Here is a 23,596-nt window from a genome sequence, read left to right on the forward strand (position 1 = left end):
TCCATTCATTCACAAACCTCCCACAAAGTGTAGGTTCTTCATGACCTAAAGTTACGCTTATATAAAAGAGAAGCTAAATTTAGGCTCTATAATAGGAAAATCCCTATGAAGAGTTTACTTCCTAATCTTATTCTAAACTTAACCACATTAAAGATGTATTCAAATTAAGAAATTGCGTGTGTGCCTTCCCTAACCAAAAGGTGCAGTGTGTCATGAGAGCTTAAAAAAATTATAAGAACCCACGTTTAGGCCCACTAGCACCAGTGACATCAAGAAGACAGTTGCACAGCTCTTCATAATGTCAAGACCAATCAACCAGAACTGAGTCCAGTGATATCAGCAAAATATTTGGAAATGATCCCCAGCACTGAGCATCAAAGAGAAAGGGAAAAATACAGACACATTAAAAAGGGATCCCTTCAATTTAACCTAATGTCTTATCTCAAATAAAAACATCAAGGTGCTCTAAAATATGCAGATTTCCCCAAAACAAACACCTTACCCACCTCAAACTCAAGACGCCCAATACACGCTTCATCTCTAACAACCAGAGCAAACTGGCTTCATCTCTAACAAACAGAGCAACAGAGCAATACTGGGCCAAAACGAAGAACCAGCATCATTACTTGACTTTGTACCAAAAACAGTACAACAAGAAATTGCAATAATTACATAATCTACTTTTACGATATTATCTTTAATGGCTGTGATAGTAACTTCATTAAGTGTCAGTAAAGGAAATGAAAAAGCTTAAAGATGAGGTCAGAACATGCACTTTTGGCTGCTTCCTCAGGAGATGCATCAAATATGTTACTTCTGTCTGAGGAACAGTGGACTCCTGACGGTAGCTGTTATGTAGCCCCAAAAAGAAAAATGAAATCATGACATGAATTTTTCTGACCCCCAAATTAAAAGGAGCATAAGAGGACAATTGCAAGAGTAAATCAGTTGATCTTCATCTGAAAATTTCATGCTATTGCATGTAGAAATGGCATATTATTATAGTGAAATATATTAAAGAAGCATCGTCTTAAATTATTTTGTCCCCAGTACTGCAGCAGACACACAGGCATATTATTCCATAGGCCTTGCCAAGTGATGTTTAGTGGCAACTGAAACAGGGCCAATTCACACTCCCTTCAGAAAAGCATTTAAACACACATGGGTTTTCCTGGAAAAGGTGAGAAAGGTAGGGTGTGCTTTTTCTGACTCAGGGCCACAAAGCAGAAAGGCAGTAATTAAAAAGGTAGAAACAAAAGAGGAATGATGACAGGTAAGTCCCAGTTAATTAACACAGCTCATACACTTGCCCATTGCCTAAATATCCTATGAAATCTCAGTAAAAAAAGAATTTTTTCATGGATTTTTATTCCAGGCTGACTGTGAACAGCCAGTTATGGAGAGAGCTCTCATGGAATTAAATGTCATCCAAAAAGTAAATTTTCATACAGATTAAGGGAAAGTATGATGGAAAACTGTTTTAGGGCAACAAACAAACACAAATAAGTAGCTTTGCAGTATGAGAACATTCAAGGACTGTGAATAAAACTGTGCCAGGCAGAAAAGAAAAGACTGAGCAACACAGATGAAGAGGAATACTATAAGTAGTAGGTAGTTTATTTACACCTACCAGGGAACCAGGGAGTGTTTCTTGTTATGACTATGTTAACTCCATTCAACCTTTGGCCACTAGTAACCAGCTGTAATTGCAAAAGAAACTTTGTCTGAAAATACAAGGAATTGTAGGGGAAAAGTTTTTAATCTTCCACTGCATAGAGCAGTAGCTGTAAAAAGGTATGTCCCAGTATAATACAGAGCACTAATCCTCCCCACAAAGTAGAATACCCTGGAGTAGATAATAACATTCTCTGCAAAGTAAATCCTCTCTATTTATACTCTGGCATGGTTTGCTGATGTTTACATTTATTCAACAAGCCAAAAAATTACTCAGACTTATTTTTTCTTTATATTTCACATTTAGAAGAACAGCAAAGCTCTGAGCACCTGGACCATAATTAAATCTATAATTCATCCAGCAGCAAGAAGACTAATACACAAATAAATTAACTCCACCTGCCAGAAGAATTAATAATACCAGGAACAACTTATTGCAGACACCAAAAATAAGAACAGAAAGGTTTTTAGTAAAGCTTCTGTCTTTCAAACTTCACTTAGGAAGATCTTTTTCCCCATATTCCTATTCCAGTGGCAATCTGGACTCCAACACTAAAATTTTAGAGCTAGAAAAAGATCAGAGAAACTACTGACTGACAGAGTGGCACAATACTGATTAGCGCAGTCATTTTGAGTCACGCTACAAGCAGAGCAGGGCTACACCATTAGCATGCTGGGCCAAGGCTCTTTCTCCCCAGGAGCAAGGGGTGCCCTTGGCTGGTGCCGCGCTGCTGGCTCTGGAGCAGAGCTGGGGCACCCCAAAAACACATTCGCTCCTAACAGAAGTTTCAGCCTCTTGGCACCACATGCAGCTGGTGCAATTTCAAAGAGCATCCAAGATACTGCAGGTTATACACCCACCCTAGGACAGAAGAGTGCAAAGGTGTGTTTCTCTGCCCTGTTCTGCACTGTTTCTCTGTCCTGTTCTGTATACAGACCAGATAAAATCCAGGGTCTGGCTTGCACCTCACTTAGAGACTGTAGTTACACACTCCAGCAGTGCCAGGATGACTCACGGTGCTTTGCACTCTGCCAGCTGACTTTGTACCGAACAGAGATGTTGCATATGGAAAGCACAAGCAGTTGCAGCCCAGCATCTCACAGACGCTGCTCGTCAAGCATTCATTCCTAATGACCTCTACTGCAAACCTAACCAGAACTGACCCCTCAGTTTGGTGATCAGCAACCGACTTCAGAAAAAGATCAACAGAATTACTTTCAGAAATAACACTCAGTGCACTGCATGGACAATTCAGTGTTGCGCTTTTTTTTTTCCCTTCAGGCTTCAAAAGTCAACGGCTCTTTCAAAGTTAACAAACCTGGAACACTTCTGGGCATAAATGGATTTGCACTAAGACCTGGGGCAATACGGTCTCTTGTAACTACCTGTTCTTCTTTGCACACTTCCAAGAAGCTGAAAACCAAAGTGATATTTCTATTGGTGCAGCAGTCTTTTTCAAACAGCACTTATCTCCCCACCTCCTGAAAATAGCTGCTATCACACTGGTGGGCACGTGTCATCTTTACTGGAAAGCTGCCCAGCCTGGATGGAGGATTCTAGAGGGGAGGTATCCAGCTTATCTCAGGTGTAGGAAGAGGTATGCTCACTGTCACTCCTCTCTCCTTACTCCCATGTTTAAAAACAAAAAGAGGATGCAAGCACAGCTGAGTCTGACAATCCAGATATGAGATTTTATTTACATTTACTCTTCAAAGAGCAGAATCTGAATACAGGAGTAAAGAAAAACTAAGCACACCAAATTTGCATTTGTCAGAAAACAAAGCAGAGAGTTACGTAAACCTCTCTTACAGTCCCGCCTGAATAAAAAGCAGGCAGTAGTCATTTACAGCACAAATATCGAGCAGGGCCTGCTCTTCAGCTAACAACACAGAGCAGCACACAGAGCAACTCAGAGGCAATGCAAACAGCCTAAATAGCATCCCACAGGATGAGGAGTCACATTCATTCATGGAATGGCTCAATCTTGTACTTCGGCAGCCTGCAGAAGGTGCAGGTACCGGTTAGAGGGGAACGACCTGCCAGCACACAGCCCTACCACCTGCGGGGACTCGGGCTGTGTCAGTCGGCAGCGCCGCACCAGGGAACTCAACGATAGGATGTGCCCACAGCCGTGTGAACTGGGCAGTCGAGAAATCCAGAAAGCTGGGTCCCAAGTTCAAAGATTTATCTTTCCAATGTTGCATATAGTCTAGGTATTTGCAAGGACAGATTAATTTAGGCTTATGATTTCTAGGCTAGAAAAGCTTCATCTGCCTCAGACTATAGAACTGCCCCCCATGCTTAAATGGGATAAGGACCCAGGGAATTAGAAGTTTTCTAATAAAATCTCAGTGTGAGAATTAAAATGTCAGCAAGTAACTGTTTCACTAGTGATCACCGAACACAAGCAGCCAGCAAACATGTTTGACCCATTCCACAACCCCTCTGTCTAACTCCATCCTTCACATGCTTCAACTTTTCTCATCAAGCGCCAATCCAGATAAAAGCATACAAGGTACAAAATTAACCTTGTTGCATGCAAAGCAGAAGGTGCCACTGTGCAGATTTAACAAAAAAAATCTAGAATTTTGCATCAGCTTCTCTAGCATTTGAATTGTGCTGGAGCGCAGTGACGACCCTGCCACAGAGATTGAGACATGGCTGGTGCAGGGCACAGGACTTACACGTTCCACAGGGCCTCTCTGCGCCCACCACCTGAAACAAAGCACTGAGCCAGAAAACATCCACATCCCAAACAGGAGAGAGTTTGTTGCAACCACCAATTCCCCTTAGGAAAGTGATAGAAAGAAACTTTAAGGAGAATCTGAGAACACTTGATACCTGTAGTAACAAGCCAAGAGTAATGTGATTTCTCACTGGTGGTGTCTGAGGGGATAGAAGGCTAAAGGTGAAGAAGGTTAGCTAAAGCAGAAGAAACCTTTTCCATCTCTCAAGCCAACAATTGCCTAATGGAAAGTGCCTAAAGTAGCAATCCTTTTAACTGTTAAAAAGGAAAAAAACCCAACTTTGGGATTTTTTCCCACTTCAACATTCTAATACTTTTTTAAAGATTCTACTACTGCAAACAGCTTTACATATTTGCTAACTACAGCTTTAGTGCTATAAACTCATGGTTCCACAGAAAAAGTTCAAAACGTCTCACAGGTGCTTCTATACCTTGGCATCAACTTGCAGAACCTACAGAGAACACTACAGAGAACTGTAAGAGTCACCATCACACAATGCAGGCCAAATTCAGTTTATTAGACCTTCAGCAAATAATTATTTCTAGCTTTATTTAGACATTGTATGTAAAGCATTGAAAAATCACACAAAAGAAACAAGAGCAATTCACAGGAAGTAAAGTTCCCAGTTCCTTCTGCCCAGATCAGAATTACCAAAGTCTAACTGAAGGCATATTCTTACAGAGCTTGCTTTCTGTACAGAAAGAAAATAAAAGTGATGACAAAACATTTATCTGATCAACACAGCTCACATCTCTATTTCCTCCATCCCTGGCCCCACCTTCACTAATTTCCAGTAAGGCACACTTGGCATTGTATGGGAACTTCACCCAGAATGCCCTTTGTATCTGGGAGAACCACACCGGGCTCAGCCTACAATACTTGTTTTACTATCAACAACCACTACTATTAGCTTGCCTTCTAACTGATAAGAAATTATTTTGTTTCTTCTGTTCCTAAGACAAAAAAACCCAAGCAGGCCTAACAAAACCCAAAGACTTAAAATAATGCTAGTCTGTGGTATTACCATGAAAAATAAACAGCCAACCAAAACACTTGAAAGAAAAATGCTTTCATTGTAGTTGTTCTCAGAGACTCTAGGAAGTAATTAATTTCTCCACGTAGTGATCTATTTAAGGTTCGGTACTGTATATTATCAAATCACTGCTCTGTTTTGGTGATGTCCCTTTTAGTTTAGTAACTTGTTTCTTTTTTAAGAAACTAAGTTACTGTGTGTTTGCTCTGGTGTCAGTGGGTACACCAGCTGTAATTTTGGCTTTCAGTTACTAAAAAAAAAAAAAAAAAAAAAAAAAGAGGCCAACCAAACTAAAAAGATGAGGTAGCCAGGTTGCTATTGCAACTCTTCACACTACCCTAGTAATCCCTGCACTCTGTGGAGGAAAAGGAACATGCCGCTAGGCACTACCTGGCTGTATAAATTTTGCATGGGTATCATACAAAATATCAGAAAACCAAACACTTTTGCAGCCATAGACTGTGCTTGAAATAGTTCATCATGTGAAGATCACCCTCTCAGATTTGATTACTGTTTAATCATGCTTGTAGAATTTTAGGTTGTATAGTATTTCTACCTTTTGCATAAGGAGTTTGTTTAATCACTCAGACTATGCTTAATATGCAGTAGGTTGTGCTGTGTAACTTAGATCACTTAAATTTGCTTCCATGGGAATATAGTGTTTGTTACAGCGTTCATTACAAGTTGATTTTAGTCTCTTAAGACCTCTCTTTGTTTTTGTTTTATAGGCTAGAAATTAAACCCAATCTCATTTTTTCACCCAAGATGTTGAAGTTCAAAACTCTAAACACAAAACTGGGTTTTGGCATAATGGGTTTGGTTCACTGGGCCCATAAGGTGTCTGTAGAGGGAGGTGTCGCTAAATCTGTAATGTTACACTACAGCTTCTGCCATCGATATTAATGAAGCAGATACAGATACACACTAGGTATCTATGAACAAGTTAGGACGGGCACCGATGTACAATGATAACACAGAGTTCAATGTCAACTAACCGTCCCTTCACTGGTCCTGTGGATCCTCCAGCCTGGATGAGGTCTCTGATGTTGAGATACCAGGGGGAAGGACAAAAGCTAGATAAAGCACGAGCACACCCCAGGTGGTGACTGCACAGTAGACAGGTCCTTTGTTAGAAAAGGTGCCTGTGTGCAGGGAGGAATCTGGCTGTCCATTGTCTGCTACAATAGCTGCGGCTTCACAGCAAGAATCACCATCAGCTGAACATATCTCCTATTGCATAGCTACTAACCTATTGTAACACTTGGGTTTTTTTCTCCCAAACTTGCTCTGCTTAAGCTTTTACAGTCTAAATGCTTTATTTAAATCACAAACAAAAATAGCTTTCTGCTGCTAACCTTCCCTTATAGAAAGGAAAACACCAATGTTTCTCTTTTCAGTTTGTTTTCCATTTGTTCCATGGAATCTGACCTGATGATGCTCTACTGATTTACTCTGTCTTCAATACTTTCATGACTCCCATGTCTGGGCTTCAGAGTGAAGTGATAACCTGAGTTCAAACCTAAACTGCCTCACTGCAGCTTTAAGCTCAATGAAATGACCCAGAGTAGTTGAGAAGCCCCGGCTTTCAGCAGCACAGGGTGCTGCTGATCCAGTTATGGGGTGGCTCGAGTGCTGGGCACAGCTACTTTTGCTCGGGCTGTGCTAATCAAGCATCCACAAGTCAGGCTGGCTTTGCACTGAATGCATAACTGAATTTGCTTACTGATTTCCAGCCCTGCCACTGAAGCTACACGAAGAGTTTCTGGCAAGGGAGGAACCCACCTCAAAGACAATCGCATTGTGAATCCTTGAGGCTGGCCTTTAGCTTTGCCGTCTGCTCTTTGCCTTTGTTGGCTACCTTCCCAGCGCCTGCACCCTTCTGCATGCCTCAGAGAGGAACTACTGAAGTTTATAGCAGCATTAACTCATCAGCTGGAAACATGCCAGGCTGCTTGCATTTTCACTACAATCTTCTGAGCCCTGACTCCAGAGGGTGCTTAGAGATAGGATCCATGGTCAGAGGCAGTCTGCTATACAACTGTTTTCTGATGTGCTTGGATCCATTTGGAGTGTTGTGCACAGATGCATTAGGGCTCACATATCTACTGCAAACTGCCTCTATGAAGCAGGGGAAAAATGTGCCTTCCTTTTGTTTATCTCAGTGTTAGAGGTACTTACGTGCCTGTGGAACAAAAGCAGAGAACCCAAGCACAGAGCACATAAGATTCAAAAATCAAGATCTATTGCACAACCGGTGCTATTAGTTTCTCACAAAGGTGATTTACCTCTGGAGAATTGATGACAAGTAGCTAGCTTATTTCTACTTACCAGAACGTGACAACTTTGTGCGAGGAAAGTAGGATTGTACTCAAAATGAAAACAAAGTCAAAGTGGGGGTGGGGGGTGTGTGTGGGCAGGGGATATATAATAAATCAGCAGAAAAATCACTAGACATTTGCTTTTTTTAATTGACAACAGGACAAAACCTGTGCACTTCCAGTGACTTTTTTAATAATTGCTGTTACTGTTGTTGTTTGAAATCACAGAACCTGTATATTTTCCAGGATGATTATACTACAAAACCCTGATCAAAATAGAGTTTTTAAATTAGAGGAAAATCACTTCATGATGAGCTTTCCTTTAACATTGCCATTTAAATCGGTATCACAGATAGCTGGGTCAAACTGGTCCTCAAGAAGTCATTTAGTCCATTTCCTGCTTAAAGATAAAATCAACTGTATCTAAACTGCTCCTGCCAGTCATTTGCCTGAACTTTGTTCTTAGAAACCTCTGGTGATGCAGATCCACCACCTCCTTCCACATACTGTCTTTATAGCTAAGGTACTCCTCATGTCTAAATTAGATCTTCGTTATGGCAATTTAAGATGCTGTCCATAACCACCAGACAGGACTAGCAACAATTGCCTTATTTCCTTTGCAGCAAGTTTCCTCTGCATCCAAAGAGCTTTCTCTTTTCTCTTTTCTTTTATTTCCTTTCCTCTAATCTGTATTCTTTCCAGCTAGCCCATGTCACTTTGCAGTATTGTGCTTAAAACTGAATAAGGTATTCCAGCTGGCCTTTACGAGCACTGAACTGAATGGGATGACTTTATATACCATGGCTCCAACGTTTTATTTATTTTTTCTTTTCTTAAATACATCCCCCTATTATGACTGCTGTTGTATTTATTTCTCTTGCTATGGCCTCATATTGTTGATTCCTGGAAAGCACATGATCCTTAGAGTGGCTATACCTTTTCTGAAGAACTGCTCCTCATCTAGTCTTTTTTCCCCCATGGATTTGTGCAGCTGATTATGCCTACTAAAGTGCTGTGCCTTGCAGTTCTCATTATTAAATTACATGCTATTTTTAAGGTCACTTCCTATATTTGCCCACATCAGTTTGCATTCTAGTCCTGCCCTCCTCCAATGTGCCTACAACCCCTTCCTCCCCGCTGTTACCTGCAAATGCAATATTTATATTGTCTAATCCAGGATCCACGTCAATAATGAAATCATCAATTACTAATGACCGCAGGATGGTCCTCTACAGACCCTCTCCACAAATTCTTCCAACCTGAAAGTGACCCACTGGTAACTACAGGTCACCCTGGTGTTTCATCAAGGCAATCTCTCCCCTGATTACCGTCTGAAAGTGATGCTTACAACAGTAGTTTCAAAACTGTCAACTAAATCTGTATGTGAGTTCCTAAAAGATCTGGCCAGTCTGTTTTACAGTAAGTGCTATAAAATTAACAACTGCTTCAGCCACAGTCCTGAACTAGGTAACAGTAACAGTGCACTCTCTGCACAGGGAAAATTAATCCAAATTAATGCAAGTAGGCTCGTTTATCACTAGCAGTCACTGGCTCAAAATAAGGCATCAATTTAAAGTTACAGCATAGTTCTGGCTAGCTTAATGATATGCATGCTCCTGTCCTAGATGGCAGCTGGGTATCCTTGCTCCTGCCTATTTAGCCCTGAACTCAGAAAACATGCTCAAGGTATTTTTCATGATGTCTGTATTACCTGTTTCGAAATGTTCCGCATCTATGCAAATTCTAGTTACACCAGCTCCAGGAAATCTCCGCACATCAGTTTTACATGAAGTAGTCAACTCATTTTAAATAAAGGGTTTAATGTAGTTTAGCTGATTCTCTTATATTTGCACTTTATTAATTTGAATTAAAATTAGGTGTCTCAAGTCTGTAAATGTGAAGATTGGATCAAAGAAAAGTAACTGATACACACAGACAAATCAGTCTGATGGGGAAGCATTCAGTGTGCTAGGACCTTGCCTTACATACAGTTTATCACAAGCTAAATATGACAGGCTGACAGCAGTAAGCAATGCACAGATTGAGTGTAAAAAGAACTATATACATGGCATATTTTAATCAGTTTTATCACAGAGCCTGAAGAGCCTTTGTACAGTTATACAAATGGAAATTTGAAAAGTAGATTTTTACCTTAAGTCTAAGGACACATTACTTCACGGTTTTTTACAAATTTTTGCGCAACAATGCTTAAAGAATTGTTAAAAAAAACTGGTCTGGCTCAGGATCTTCTATTATTTCCAGATAAAACTTAGACATAATGAGGATCAGTTATCTAATACCAGTAGCTGAGTGAAACATATTTGAACTATTTCTGCAACTCTAGAGTAGATAGACAGCCATGATTTTTTTTTTTTTCATTTTGACAGTAATGCTAATGAAAACTGGTGAAAGATTTATACGACCTTTTGACTAAGACACAGATACTTAAGAGCATGTACGACAGCACTGTGGACACCGCTTATACAAGTGCCTAACCTGCAAATCTGTAGGCATGAAAACTTACCCCTGTGAGTAGATATGTTGATTTATGTTGCATAACCCTGTCTTAATTATGCCACTGAGATTACTTGCATGAGAAATTCACTGTGTGGGGGTTGGTAAAAAAACTTGGTTTATAGCTTGCAAGAGGTTGATACTAGCACAGGGGGAAAAAAAAACTTGAAGCATTTTGAGTTAGTGGATCTGTCATCTACTCTCAGCTGAAAAGGGAGTAATTTAAATATTCTCACAATTCAAAACATTCAGGAGTTACACAATCTTCTACTGTTGCATTTTTTTAATAAAAGCATGTTAAATAACAGTGCACTCTGACTCTACTTAACACTTAAATGTTTTACAGAAATGCCTTTCTAAATTTGTTTCATCCCTACCCCTTAAACAGTTTCACTGACTACTAGCAAATAAGCTCTACACCCATAAAGATGGCAGCATCAGGCTTTTACTACAAATGGACAGAAACACAAAAATACCGGACTTCTGATTGCTGTGCTGAATTATACCAGTCCTTCCTACTCTGATCTAGACTATACACTTCCGGTAAGAAAGGAGGGAAGAAAGAGAATGGAAGAAAACACTTAGTAGAAATAATTCTAAATAAATCAAGGCTATCACTAGATAAACATATCTTTAAATCACTGCGAGCCACTGATTTATGTTCAGCAACTACCAATGAAGGGATTGCTTTAGAAGGAACCACAGGACTATGTTCAGAGCTGGACAATATTAAAAAGTAGCATTTCAATATTCACTTGAGAGCTACTTCAAACGTTCTTACAGGAGTTGTGAACGCTCTTCATTGTATTTTTGTAACTGCAACTGCAAACTTCTGTATAGGGAAGGAAGTGTTAGAAATAATCATGTGGGTTTGTGTTCTCAGAACCATTCTGCAAACTTCAGCTTTCTTTTCTTGTAGCATGCATTTCTTGCACTTGGTGGTGAGAAAATGCTGGGCCATGGAGAGACAATAAAAAGTATACCATATCTATCAGAAGATACATTATCACGTAGACTTTGTGGGTGATGTTTTTTAAATTTTGCTCATTCAGCTTCAGCGCAGGCATTTGTGCACATACTCCTAATATACTGTCTCTTACATACCTCAATCAACTTCTCCTTCTATAGGGAAATATTTAGTGTTTACAGTTGGGGTTTTCACTGCAGAGGTGAAAACAAGCAAAACTGACTTTTTTTTTTCTCTCTCAATAAGACTCAATGTTTAGCAATATGAAGAAGTTTGCCAAATAAGAAATTAACAGAATAAACACAAAACTGGTGGACTGCCACTGATCTGAAAAGTCAACAGCTTGACTGGAAAAAAAAAAAGTAGTACATGTGAAGACTTGGGCACACATTTGTGCTACTGTATAGGGGCCTGGTATTTGACTGCATTCAGAATATTCTTCCTCCTACTGATTTCAAAAAAGCAACAGAACTAACGCCTGGCTTTGACAAAGGAAAGATAGATGGAAACTTATTACATTTGAGAGACAAAGGAATGGATTGACTTATTCATATCCTGGTGTGTCTGACAAAATGCTTTGTGTGAACAATGCCTACTCTGGAGGGAGGGAAGAAAAATCCAGCAGAGTTAGTTTGAATCACCTATTTAAACCGTTTAAGCAAACTTGGATGATTTTTTTTTTTTTGCCCTCCCTGGGGAGCACTATGGAGTAATCACATGAATCTGCTTCACTTACTGACTGGAGCAGTCACTTCCATGGCAGAACTGGAGCAAACCACAGCTGTGCAGTAACATCTTCAACAGGCACAACTGTTTGCAGAGTAAACATTTGCCTATAACCTTACAGTAGATAGAATATGTTAACAAAAGGAAGGCTTCTACCAGCTTAGCTGTGGCACCTTCCTCGCTAACACAAGGCTGCGTTAGCTCAAATCCAGCGCTACCTCTGCATGTGGAAGAACCTGCATCACCAGCACAATTGTTCATTGCTCCTCATTGTTTCAGACAGCTCAATTGAAAGACCTTAAATTGCTGGTCTGAAGAATACCTTCACAATATTGCTTTAAATACATACTGCAATGCTTCCCCACTGATGGGGTAATAACCACAGTGAGACAGTTACAAACATCTGGATTCATGGGTCCATAACTAAATCAGTAATAGCATTCGTCTGCCAGGGTTTTGCAGGCATTTTTCTTTGTGTCACACTCAGACCGTGGTTGGGTTGGAAACACTCTGCAGCGTAGAATTAGCCCAAGATGTGGCAGTAATGAAAGGGACAAATGCAGTCCCTAGGAAGCAGAAGTATTAAAACAAAACCCAACCCCTACGTGTTTTGCTTCCTTTGTGCTCAGTACACATGCTTTGGAGTGTTATTTTAAGATAGATAATTCTAAAAATTAACTACTCAATATCAACCTGCTTGCAAGCCTAAGAGAGGCTACAAACAGTAAAATAATCAACTGCTACCTTTTGTAGTATTGCTCAATAAATCGTATTAGTATATACTATCGTACAAGGCCTGAAAATAAATAGTAATCGAGACAGTAATCCCTATTAAGGAAAATCTATCTATTATCTATTAGTGCCTGACCTATCAGGCACTCACTAGCTAGAGGATGAGACAGAGCAGGGAGCCTTTGGGATGATCCAAGCAGCAATCCCATTTCCCAGCAGCTACAAAGGAGAAAAGTTGTCTCTCTGACCAGTGCTCTAAGGCACGTGTTTTATCTGGCCTTTTTTTTTTTTTTTTTTTTTTACCCACTTGCTTTCAGATGTCTGATCTTTAACAAAGAGAAGAGATTAAAGTTGACTGACACAACAGACTATAAAACGCTTAAATTCTCCCACTTGCATGGGAAAGATGCACTATCTTAACTCACCTCTTTTTAAGCCACATGAATTATGCTCTGAGTGGATACACCAATTTTGGTGTTTGCTTTCATTCCCTACAAAGTTTATACCAAACTGGATTTGTTGTAAAATGGGTTGTAAACTATAAACTAAGCTGGCATTGGTGTTAGTAAATTTACTTAATACTGGGCTGAACTTCAAAAGCTTTCCCACGGAGATGAACAACGATTAATTTTGGAATGGAAATGAGGGGTGAGGAAAGAAAACAAGGAGTACATATCCTTGCTATTGTGGATCAGCAGGGCAGCCAGGAACAGCTAAAGGAAACTGCTGTAAATCACGGTACCCCTGGGAATGGCCTCACTTATGCCAGCCCTAAAATCCAGGAACAAGCGTCGGAGCCAGCTGTGCCCTGCTCCACCTAAGCTGCAGCCTCCAAGTTGGGCAGGTCAGAAGAGCAGCCCTCCATATAACCTTAACCACAGAGCAGTGACCTCTGGTCTAAAGTTTTATGCCATGAACTGAAAATAGTTATTCCAGATATGTCAAACCTGTTTAAGAGCATCTCTGCAGCCCAGATTTACCACACATTACGTGCAAGATCTTTGCAGCATTTTCCTGAGAATGTGTAACAGTGGGGTTTGGCACACTTCCATACCTTGAAGTATGTGTAAGTGCTTGGCCATGGTTTGAAATTGAGCTGCCTAGGAGCAATAGGGCCAAGACCTTTTTAGCTTTGCTTTATGCTATTAAAAGCACAAAAGAATTAAATACAGCACACTGCACCAAGTAGCACAGCTTTGAGTTAAGCCAGCAAAAGCAAGAAAAACCAAGATCAGACACCTGTGTCCTCAGTTTACCTATCTGTCCTAGTGCCATGGTATATGTTGGACAGTAACTGACTCATTTCAGGCTCTTCTGTTGGACAGGAAAAAATACGAGGAGAAGCAGTACTTAATTTCCCTCCAACATCTTTAGTGGCTTAAGACCAAATCTCATTTTATTGGTTTTGATATTCTATCTTTCTGGAAATCACAGGAATTCAGAGTATTACTGTATGTTAAAGATTAAAGCTATCAGCATAAAGATATTAAGTTTCATACTTGGTACCCCCAAGATGCAGTTTGTATTCGCTGCTCACAGACATGACAACGTGATGCGTGACAACACCATTTTTCTAACAGTTCATTGTCCAATTAACAGAATCAGAAATCAATTTCTACTGTTGAGACAAGCGAGCAAAAAACTGCTATTTAGACATTTTTACTGTGCCTGTCATTCTGCTATCCCAGTGCCTAAAACAGAAGTTAATGTGCAGCCCAGGCCTGCTCAGCACACCCAGGAACGGGGCGCTCTCAGGGCTCTGGCATTTTTAAAAAACAGATGTTACAGCAATAGATGTGACTGTGGGAAATTTAACTGCTGATGAAACCTACACCTCTTTTGCATGAGAATCACAGTCCAACCAGTCGGTGTCATTTTAAAGTAACTAAATTAGCTTCAGATCACTCTGATGGAGCGACTCCACATAGAGTTACACTGGCCGGTGAGAAGCGGCAGCACCCATCAGTGTTTAACACAGTACGAGAGAGTTCAACCTACTCTTTGACATTTGTACTGTATCCTGTTAGTTAAAGTAACATTTAATGTTTTGTATATGCCATTATCGTATTTTAAAAATTGCTAATTTTTTATCACTTATGTAGCCAAGTAACAAGAAGGGCTATAAATGACCGAGAGCATCGGTTGGCAGTTGTATTCCGTGAATCCTGCAACACGTGGGCTGCGAATGATAAGGGTGTGCTCTAGAACTGGAAGAGAAACTACTTTGCATGAAGAAATGTCTTTGGGAGAACTTGTGACATGAGGTTTTTTTATTTCTAAGACACACGTGGATATGCCCAATTTATACAGGATTTTTAACAGGTTTTTACAAATTCTTTTTCTTTTACAAGAAGTGTAGTAAGTAGCATTCTGCTGCTTGTTGCATGACGAGCAATGAAGAGGTGTCGTATGCCTGCTGTGTCAGTCTGTTGCCTAATCTGTGCTACTACACCCTTTAAGAAAGCGTGTTACCAGCTTCAACTGCTCTGCACAAAACGCACAGCTGCATTTACCTCCTGATACCAGAAAGGCTCCTCCTAACAAGTCAATTCCAATGTAACAGTAATCCTTCGGGCACTGAAACTCTGTTCAAACTGTTCATCCTGAAAACCCAGAATTTCTGTTACAGAGGCCAGTATCTCCTGTAAATATTTTTTATTTTGCAAAAGGTAAAAATGCACTCATCATACAGCTGCTATTGAGTAAAAGGGTTACATTCCTCTTAAAAATACTTATGGGAACAGAAGCACTGACTTCCTCACTGGCAAAAAAATAATCTTCTCCCCTATACTCTGTAGGAAAGAAACTTGAATAATTTTAGACACATTGGGGGGTTTTCATCATTCGCAACAGCATTCCTGGGCATCTGGTAGTACCAGCTCAGAAGAACTCTCTGCAATACTCTTGTGCTAATATGAGAGGAACAGGCTTTCCCAAGGAGCTAAGTATCAGATGGTATTGGAGAGTGTGAGGGGGGAGGCTTCTCCTTCTAAAAGCCAAGCTGTAACTTGCAGTACCGGAAACCGCTACAATTACCTTTTTAGCAACAATAAGGCAAAGTGTTGGTGTTCTATTTCATTTAAATACTTGCTCTCCTACTATGCTTCCTTTGAGGATCCGAGTATAAAGTGCATCATCAACACAGAACTAGATCTCAGTAAGTTATTAAATAACTAAATAATTAAACAATCACACACCCCAAAAAAACCCTAAACAAATCCAACAGACATTTGTGCTCTTGACAGAGCTTGCCTCTATTGAAGAAGGGGACCCACTGACCCCACATGCAAATACATCAGACTGCCATAAGCAATCTACAGCACAGTGCTCATGGCAAGACACCTTTACCACAAATTCAGTAAAACACAGCTCTGGTTAGCCCCTTGCTCTCATGGACTAGTCAGGTAGGAGAACAACTCACATTTTACTGCATTCACAAGACCTGCACCAAACCTTTCCAACTATTCAAAAAGCCAAACAATTCCAATATAAAATCAGAAAGCAGTTCCAGCATTTCTTAAATGTGTACAAGGCTCGCTGTTACACATGGGCTATTAATCTGAAGATACCTTGCAGATACTGAGACGCATCACATGAAAGCAACTTCAAATGTAGCTTTACTGCAAATCTGAACACTGGATGCTCACAACTAATGAGAATTTTTATGCATCCTTTAAATGAAAGTAAAACATGCAAAAGATTTAAAGAAATTAGCTAGCTATGCTACTATTTAACTTTTCTACAGATCAAGCACTCCAGTTACCATCACGTTATGTAACACTAAATCTCTAGATCTTCCAAGCTTACAATTTCATTTTCTAAAACCTAACAGAAGTGTCTCCCGAGGTGGGAGCTGCCTTAAAAACATTCTCTACCAAGAGACTACGACTTTGACCAACAGACACAGAAATTTAAAGGCAATATTTCAGCTTATCTAACTGTTAAGCAACACACTAAGAGAAAGCATATAAAAATCACATATGGTTCTTTACCTTTGCTTCAGAATGAAGTGATAACTCTATAAACCTGGCACTCAAAAAGCCAGTTCAAACTACATGCAGACATTAAGTTAAAAGCTTCAGCATATTTTGAAGTTCGTATAATTAACGTTTCACGAAGGCAGTGACCAGCTGCAAAAACCAAACTGAATACACTTTACTACGTACATCAATCACTAATGACTACGCCTCCAACATGCAGACAAAATAGCAAACTTCAATATCAAACGTTCCCTATGCTTGTGCAATCTGCTGTACGCAATTTTTGTCTAACAGTCACCGGTCGTAAACACTAAGTTTCCCATTTGTTAGCCTGAGCATATTAATCTCCTACCACCATCCAAAATTTAAGAAGCCGTTACATACCTGCAGTTAGGAGGAGGATCAAGGGTTATTTCAGCTAGCTCCTTCTGGATTCTGTTGGTGAAATGAGAACAGACACAAAGCATTTGAGATAGTCTATAGAATAAATCAGGGAATTACACTGCCCTCTACCACCATGCAGTTAAATGCAAGATTGGCTTTGCCTTCAGTAATGCTAACATGGCTGCTTCCTCTTTGTTCTCAGAGGCATAACCCAAATCCCACAGCTGAGAAACTTTGCAGCTTTTTTCCTGCTCCATGCTGTATGTAAACAGAACACTTACAACTGAGTCGGGTAGAAATTTCCCACAAGTATTCAGAACAGTCACTCTTTTTCACATCCGAGCACTTTTTACCAGAGAGATTTTCTGTTCAAGCTAATATGCAAATGAGGCAAGGGGGGGGCTGCACAGGCAGATCTGACAGTGACTAAACCAGCGCTACGGACCTGGGACCGAGGCTGAAGAAGCAAACTGCGCTGGCAGCAGACACGCTCTTTTCACAGTATTGTACCTACTACTTTGCAGTGTGTTTAAAAAGTGGATTTGCAGATCTGCCAGGCTGTCTCTGTTACTGGAATAATCTCCCTGGACCAACTTTGCTTCTCTCCACACCTTCTGCTGCCTTTCCTCCCCCAACCTTACACAGTAGCTGTATTTACATGATAAAAAGTGATACAATAACTTGAAATACTCTTTGGTTAGCTTCACTCTATTTGAACCATTCCCAAGGTGTTAAGATCCAGAAGAGGAATGCTGAAAACTTTTTGTCAATTTAACAGTTTATTCAGGTACGTAAGAGGTGTAATTTGAAAAGACGCCTGGTAAATTCCTCTTAAAAATATCAAATAAGACTTTTCCTCAGAAGAGGACCCATACGAGCAGTACCGTGAATTTCATGTGAATAGCAAGTGTTAAAATATGAGCTAACAGAAACTGCTCTGGCACGCCCTTGCACTAGTACCAATAAGTTCAGTCAGACACTGAACTATTCAAGATGTACGGAATTAGACTTGCAACAATTAAGCGAAATAAAGCAAGACGGGGAAAGCAGCTCAGTCTCAAAAGCCTGCATCTCGGACTTTTCAAAAAAGATAACTAATAACAAATTATAAAGCCCACACAGTAGTTCCAGAACTTTTCTTTCTTTAACCAGTCCTATTTCAAAGGGTTTCTTTAACAAGCTCAAAAGTCATCAAAGCCACCCAGTCATACTCTGCAGCAATTTTAACACATTTCAAAAAAAAGTATTTACTGAATTTAAGTCCAATACAAAATTACTAAAGTGTTCCTACAAGTTAGAACTACAGTATTCACACTGAATAAGCAAAGCTTGAAGTTACTCCAGCTACTCTACAGCTTTTCTTGCTACAGGATATTTGTAAATGTTTGTAAAGTAAAGCAACTCCAGGGGAAGTTATGTTTCATCTCTGAAGATCACTGGAATCAAGGGATTTAAAGTTTGCTTATTTCACACAGCTGAACTTACAGAAAATTATCAGAGCGATTGTCTTGACAGCTGGGCTGCCAGTAACCTTATATGCAAACAAAAATGCAACAGATACAACTAAACAAGGTTTCCCAAGATCTTGGTATTTAAAGGTAGAGGCTACCAGTAGAACCCCATGGGTTGAATCCGCAGATCCTAAGGGAGAAAACTTGCCTACATTTCTCCCGAAAAAACTGCAGAATGAACCCATTACTTCAAGGTGGGTAAGGCTCTCCTGTCCACTGACATGAAAAACTAGTCATAACGCCCACAGAAGCCACTGGGGTTTTGTGACTTCTTTAATTAAAGAGCATTGCTTGTCATCAGTCTACAGACCGTAATAAAACACACACCAGGAGGACTCCACCCTATACCAATTCGGCACGGACACCTAACTCTGAAAAAGGCAGCCAAAGCTGACACTCTCTTGTGCATTTTTGCAAATACTAAACGTATTTAGGTGCCCCCCCAGCCAGCCTGTAGGTTACCAAGTTCTCAAACGACTCTTCAAAAGATGTATGATATGTCTGTGTAATTATTACCCCAATAAGACTTGCATTAATGAAGTCACTGCCTGGCAGGCTCCTGTGCTAGAAAAGTTGGTACTTCACTCTTTTCCACACAGCTTTACACGAAGAACTCCTCTGTCTTGAGAAGTGCAACGCAAATACCGTGACTCAAAACACTGTGCCAAACCACTACAGACTGTCTTTACCTTTTAGCACTAGTGGATAGCTTAGCAGTAGTTTTGCTGGAGAGTTTGGTGTTCTTCTTCTGCTGGGTGGCAGAGGGTTTTCGTTCTTCTTGCTCTTCAGGTTCAGGGGCAGGTGGATCCCTCTGATCGGCATCTGAACTACCGCTGCTGGTACTTGGACTCTCATCGTCTGACCTCTGCCTATCACTGGACATTGTGGGGAACTTTTTTGGGGAAGGAGAAGAAAAGAGGCAGTTAATACAACAGGCAGGACTCTCTCTTGCCATTCCACAAGTTCCAGAGAACACTTGCATCGGTGACAACTCTGTTTCACTGAGAAATTAACCAAAATATCCTTCTTTGTCTCATCCCCAGGGGCTGCAGTTTGACAGCTACAAAGCAATACTTACACTTCTGAAAATAGAGATATTTCCAATTTTTTAAACCCACTTGCATTTTTTTCATACTTTAAACAATATGCCAATTGTCGACTTTGTTCTAAGGCATGAGACAGATTTAGCAGGGTACTTAGGCAATGAACATTAATAACTTATGACACATTGTAAATAACAGACCTCACTGAAAATGTTTTTTAAAAAGTCACTAATACCCTGTAAATATTTACACTGGAGCAGAGCATTTTATTGGGTCCAAACGCCAGATCCCCCCTCTCCCCCTCTCTGAGAAAACATATTGCCAATAACACTTGGGTTGATTTCAGATGGAAATGTACACTTGCTCTGTGCATTTAAAGGGCTCGGGGGGGGGTGGGGGGGGGGGGGGGGGGGGGGGGGAACAGACACACGACGGGGACGAGGGGTTTTTGTTGTTGTTGGTTGTTTGTTGTTGGGGTTTTTTTTTTAAAAAGGGAAAAACCCCAAGATGCATCTAACGCAACTCGGGCAGCAGCAGTCCCGGTTATTTACATGGCCAGCAGCGAGAACTGCATTTGGCCACCACAGAGCTGCCGGAGGGGGAAGAAGCATAATTCAAACTGCACCTTCTGCACAGCTCTCCCCGCCGCCGCTCCCCCGCGCAGCTCCGCCAGGCAGACCGACATTTTTCCGCCGACCGGGGGAGGGGAGGGGGGGGGGAAGGAGGGGGCTGCCCCGGCGGCCGGCGGGGGGGGGGGGGGGGGGGCCGAGGAGGAGCGCGGCGGGGAGCTGCGGCAGGGCTGGAAGCGGCCGCCCGCCCGCCCGGCCGCGCTTTGTGGGGAGAGCCCGGCGCGGCGCGGCTCGGCTGGGCTCGGCGCGGCGGGCGGCGGCGGCTCGCCCGGCCCCGCACCGCACCGTGCGTGTGCACCAAGTGAGGCGTGAACTCAGGCCGGCTCCGCGCCCCCGGCCGCCGCCAGGCAGCGAGCGCCGAAAACAAGAACAAAGCTCCTCTACCAGCCCCCCCGCCTCCTCCCCGCCTCCCCCCACCGCGCTCGCCCAGCCGCCGCGGCAGCCGCCTCGCCCGCCTCTCCCTTACCTTCGCCGGCGTCCTGTCCCGCTGCTGGGTCGGAGGGGCGGGATGGCGGGGGGCCGGGCCGGGCCCGCGGCGCCCGAGGAGGGGACGGAGGCGGCCGGGGGGCTATACGGCGGCGGCGGCGGCTCTGTGGCCGGGCAGTGTGGAACATTGAGAGCCGGAGCAGGGGGGGACGGGGGGAGGCGCGGTGCGGCCCCGCGGCCGGCGGGTGGCGCTGGCGGGCCCCGCTCTGCGGCGCGGGTTCCCGCGGCGGGCCGGGGGGCCGGGGCGGGGGGCGGCGGGCGCGCGCGCCGAGCGGGGGGCGGAGGAGGGGGCGCCGGCCGCCTCCCGCCCCCCCGCCCCCCCGCCCGCCGCCGCCGCCGCCCGCGGCCGCAGCGACGCCGCCGGCGGAGCTCCCGGCGAGCGGGGGGGGGGGAGGGGAGAGGGGGCGCTCGCTCCCGCCTGGCGCCCGCCGGAGCGCGCCCTCGGCCGCGCCGGGAGAGCGCCTGCGCGCACCCTGGCCCGGGGGGCGGGCGCGCGCGCTCCGGGCCGGGCAAGGACAAAGCGGCGGCGCGCGCGCGCGTGGGGGGGGCGGGGGGGGCGGCCCTCGACGGCTGCTCGGCCCGGTCCAGCTCGCGGCCTTTCTCTCCCCCTGCCTCCCTTCCTCTGTCCCTCTGCTGCGGCCTCCGGCTGAGCCCGGGTCCCGACGGGCTCCTGCTTCCAGCCCGCCGGCGCCTGCCGGGCACCACCGTGGGTTTTGCCAGGCCCGTGCCCGCCAACGGCTGCGCCCCGGTGGGGGCCGCGGGGCCTCCGCGACCGCCGGCCTCCTCAGTCGCCTCGGCCTCGCACCTCGTTCGCTGCCTCGCACCTCACGCCTAGCGTCAGGGTAGGGCCGGAGGCCGGCCCGGTGCCGACACAGGAATGGGACCGTCGGTGGTTTCTAACCCCGCCGTTGCTTCCCTCACGTATTCCCCTCCGAAAAATCTCCGCTCTTGGCACATCTTCACGCGTGGGAACTGGAGAAACTCCCGTGTCTGGCGTAGTGTCTCCGCGGGAGCCCAAGCCGCGGAGCGGCGGCACCGGCTGTCCTGCCAGCCAAGCCCTGCGCAGGGCTGAGGAGACCCAAGGTGCCAGGAGGGCCTGCGTCCCACACGGTGCTGCACCCGCTGCAGCAGGAGTGCCGCCCTGCAGCCCCGCCGCTCCTAACAGGAGTATTCCAGATTAAAAACTGAACTAGGAGTTGTTCTGTGAGCGGCCAGCATGCCAAATTCTGACTGTTTGAAAGAGGAAAGGGGATACTCGATAGTAGTTGCGGTAGGTGTCGCAGGAAGATGCTATAGGGTGGAGATTTAGTTTATTTTCTGGTCCATCATGAATGCACTTGAACAGCTTTTCTCGCCGTACGCCTAGAGTATGTCGTGTGGTAAAAGCAGTCTGCCAATTGAAATAACGTAAATACTCCAAACTTACTGGCAATAAAGTCTACTTGTAAAAGAAGATTTATTCTGTGAAAAGTAAATGAGGTTGTGGATAACTGACTTCAGCAGAGAAGGAATTAACAATTACTGTAAATGTTTGTGCAATTTACATGAAATCTCAGGCTAACGTTGCTGTCCAGCACAAGGGCTTTGGCCTGGATGGCTTTTACCTCAAGGGCTTTCGTTATCAACAGCCTAATGACTTAAAACTACTGTGCTTTCTTAGCTTGTGTAGGATCAAGAGGTCAGAGAGGGTATTGTGCTTTAGAGGGAATAAACAATCAGTGTGGCAGGGAATACCCTACTCTGGGTAGCTCAGTTGAAAAGTATGCTGAAGATTTGGCAAGAGAGTTGAATGATGTGATGTGGAGGAATACTGGAGGTTTGTTTGTTGAAGTGGGCTATAGAGAATTCCCAGACCACCACTACAGGCAATTTGCCCCTGAGGTATGCTGTAGAAAATTCCTAGCATAAACAGTATCTGGCATGATGAGCAATCTGGGCATAATTAGTAAAAGGGAAGCATGGCAATATCAAAAATCTATCAGTCAGCACTGGGAGCCTTTTTTTTATTTCTTTTTTTTTTCTCTTCAGTTGATGATGTTCAAGATGAGGCTTGCTGGAGCTTTGAAAGTCAGGGTTAAGTGTTTAAATTTTTGTTTATTTCAGGTGAAAATTAACACAGGCGTCCAAAAAAAAGGTACTAGAAGAGTGTGCATCTACAGAATGAAAGTAAGTCAAGGTTGCACACCACATCAGCTACTACACGTTGTGTGGCTTCTGTGGCTTTAAGGATACAAAGTGAAAATAAAGAAAGCCCATTTAACAGAGACTAATTGAAAAGCCTGCCTAGATTTTATTTTTTCCCAGTCTTTTGTACCTTATTAAACAGATTTACTACAGCAACGTGTGGATATAAACAGATGGTTATTTGAATGAATGTTCATTCATTTGACATCAGGTCTCAAAGGATGGACACTTTCTTCTTACAAGGTGTATTTCCTTGGGTATGTTGTTATGTTGTCAACCACAGAAAAAGTACTGTGCTGAGAGGTATGGTACAGTTTGAAGGAGAGGGAGAAATGCCTATTTTAATAGCCGTTATTACAAAGCTACATATCACAATCTTGCTGGCTTTTCATATCCCTTGTGATTTGACATCAGTGTAATTTTAACTGATGTACCCATCATGAATGCTTTTTCTCTGCCTGTTTGTTGGGTACCTGAACTGTACAAGCGCAGTTGGTATTGTGAAATGCAGGGCCTTGTTCAGGACTTGTCCAAACAGTCCCGGGTGTTCAGGAGTGGGTGAGACCTGCTTTTTTTTCTCCAATCAGTCACCTTTGTGTTTGTGGGGGGTTTGGTTGGTTGTTTTTCACAAGCCCTGCTCCCAAAGGTGGTCGATGTTTTTTCAGAA

At 43.1% G+C, this 23,596-nt stretch overlaps 1 protein-coding gene across 2 annotated transcripts in view; it reads right to left on the reverse strand.

Moving 5' to 3' along the window:
• The window catches only part of UBE2E3 (ubiquitin conjugating enzyme E2 E3), a 59,589-nt gene extending 38,581 nt beyond the window's left edge, over positions 1–21,008 (reverse strand). The window contains exons 1-3 of one of the 2 annotated variants that reach the window (XM_075756508.1): positions 20,726–21,008; positions 19,277–19,479; positions 17,077–17,127 (exon numbers count right to left, since the gene is read on the reverse strand). In XM_075756508.1, the coding sequence (XP_075612623.1) occupies positions 17,077–17,127; positions 19,277–19,470 (245 nt within the window). In that variant the 5' untranslated portion in view covers positions 19,471–19,479; positions 20,726–21,008. Of the gene's footprint in view, positions 1–17,076; positions 17,128–19,276; positions 19,480–20,255; positions 20,278–20,725 lie in introns of those variants that run through there. The other variant, XM_075756507.1, reaches the window with a different exon arrangement.
• Positions 21,009–23,596: the final 2,588 nt, after the last annotated feature.

The sequence above is a fragment of the Balearica regulorum genome, chromosome 6 (assembly GCF_011004875.1).
Source record: "Balearica regulorum gibbericeps isolate bBalReg1 chromosome 6, bBalReg1.pri, whole genome shotgun sequence".
NCBI classification, from domain to species: domain Eukaryota; kingdom Metazoa; phylum Chordata; class Aves; order Gruiformes; family Gruidae; genus Balearica; species Balearica regulorum.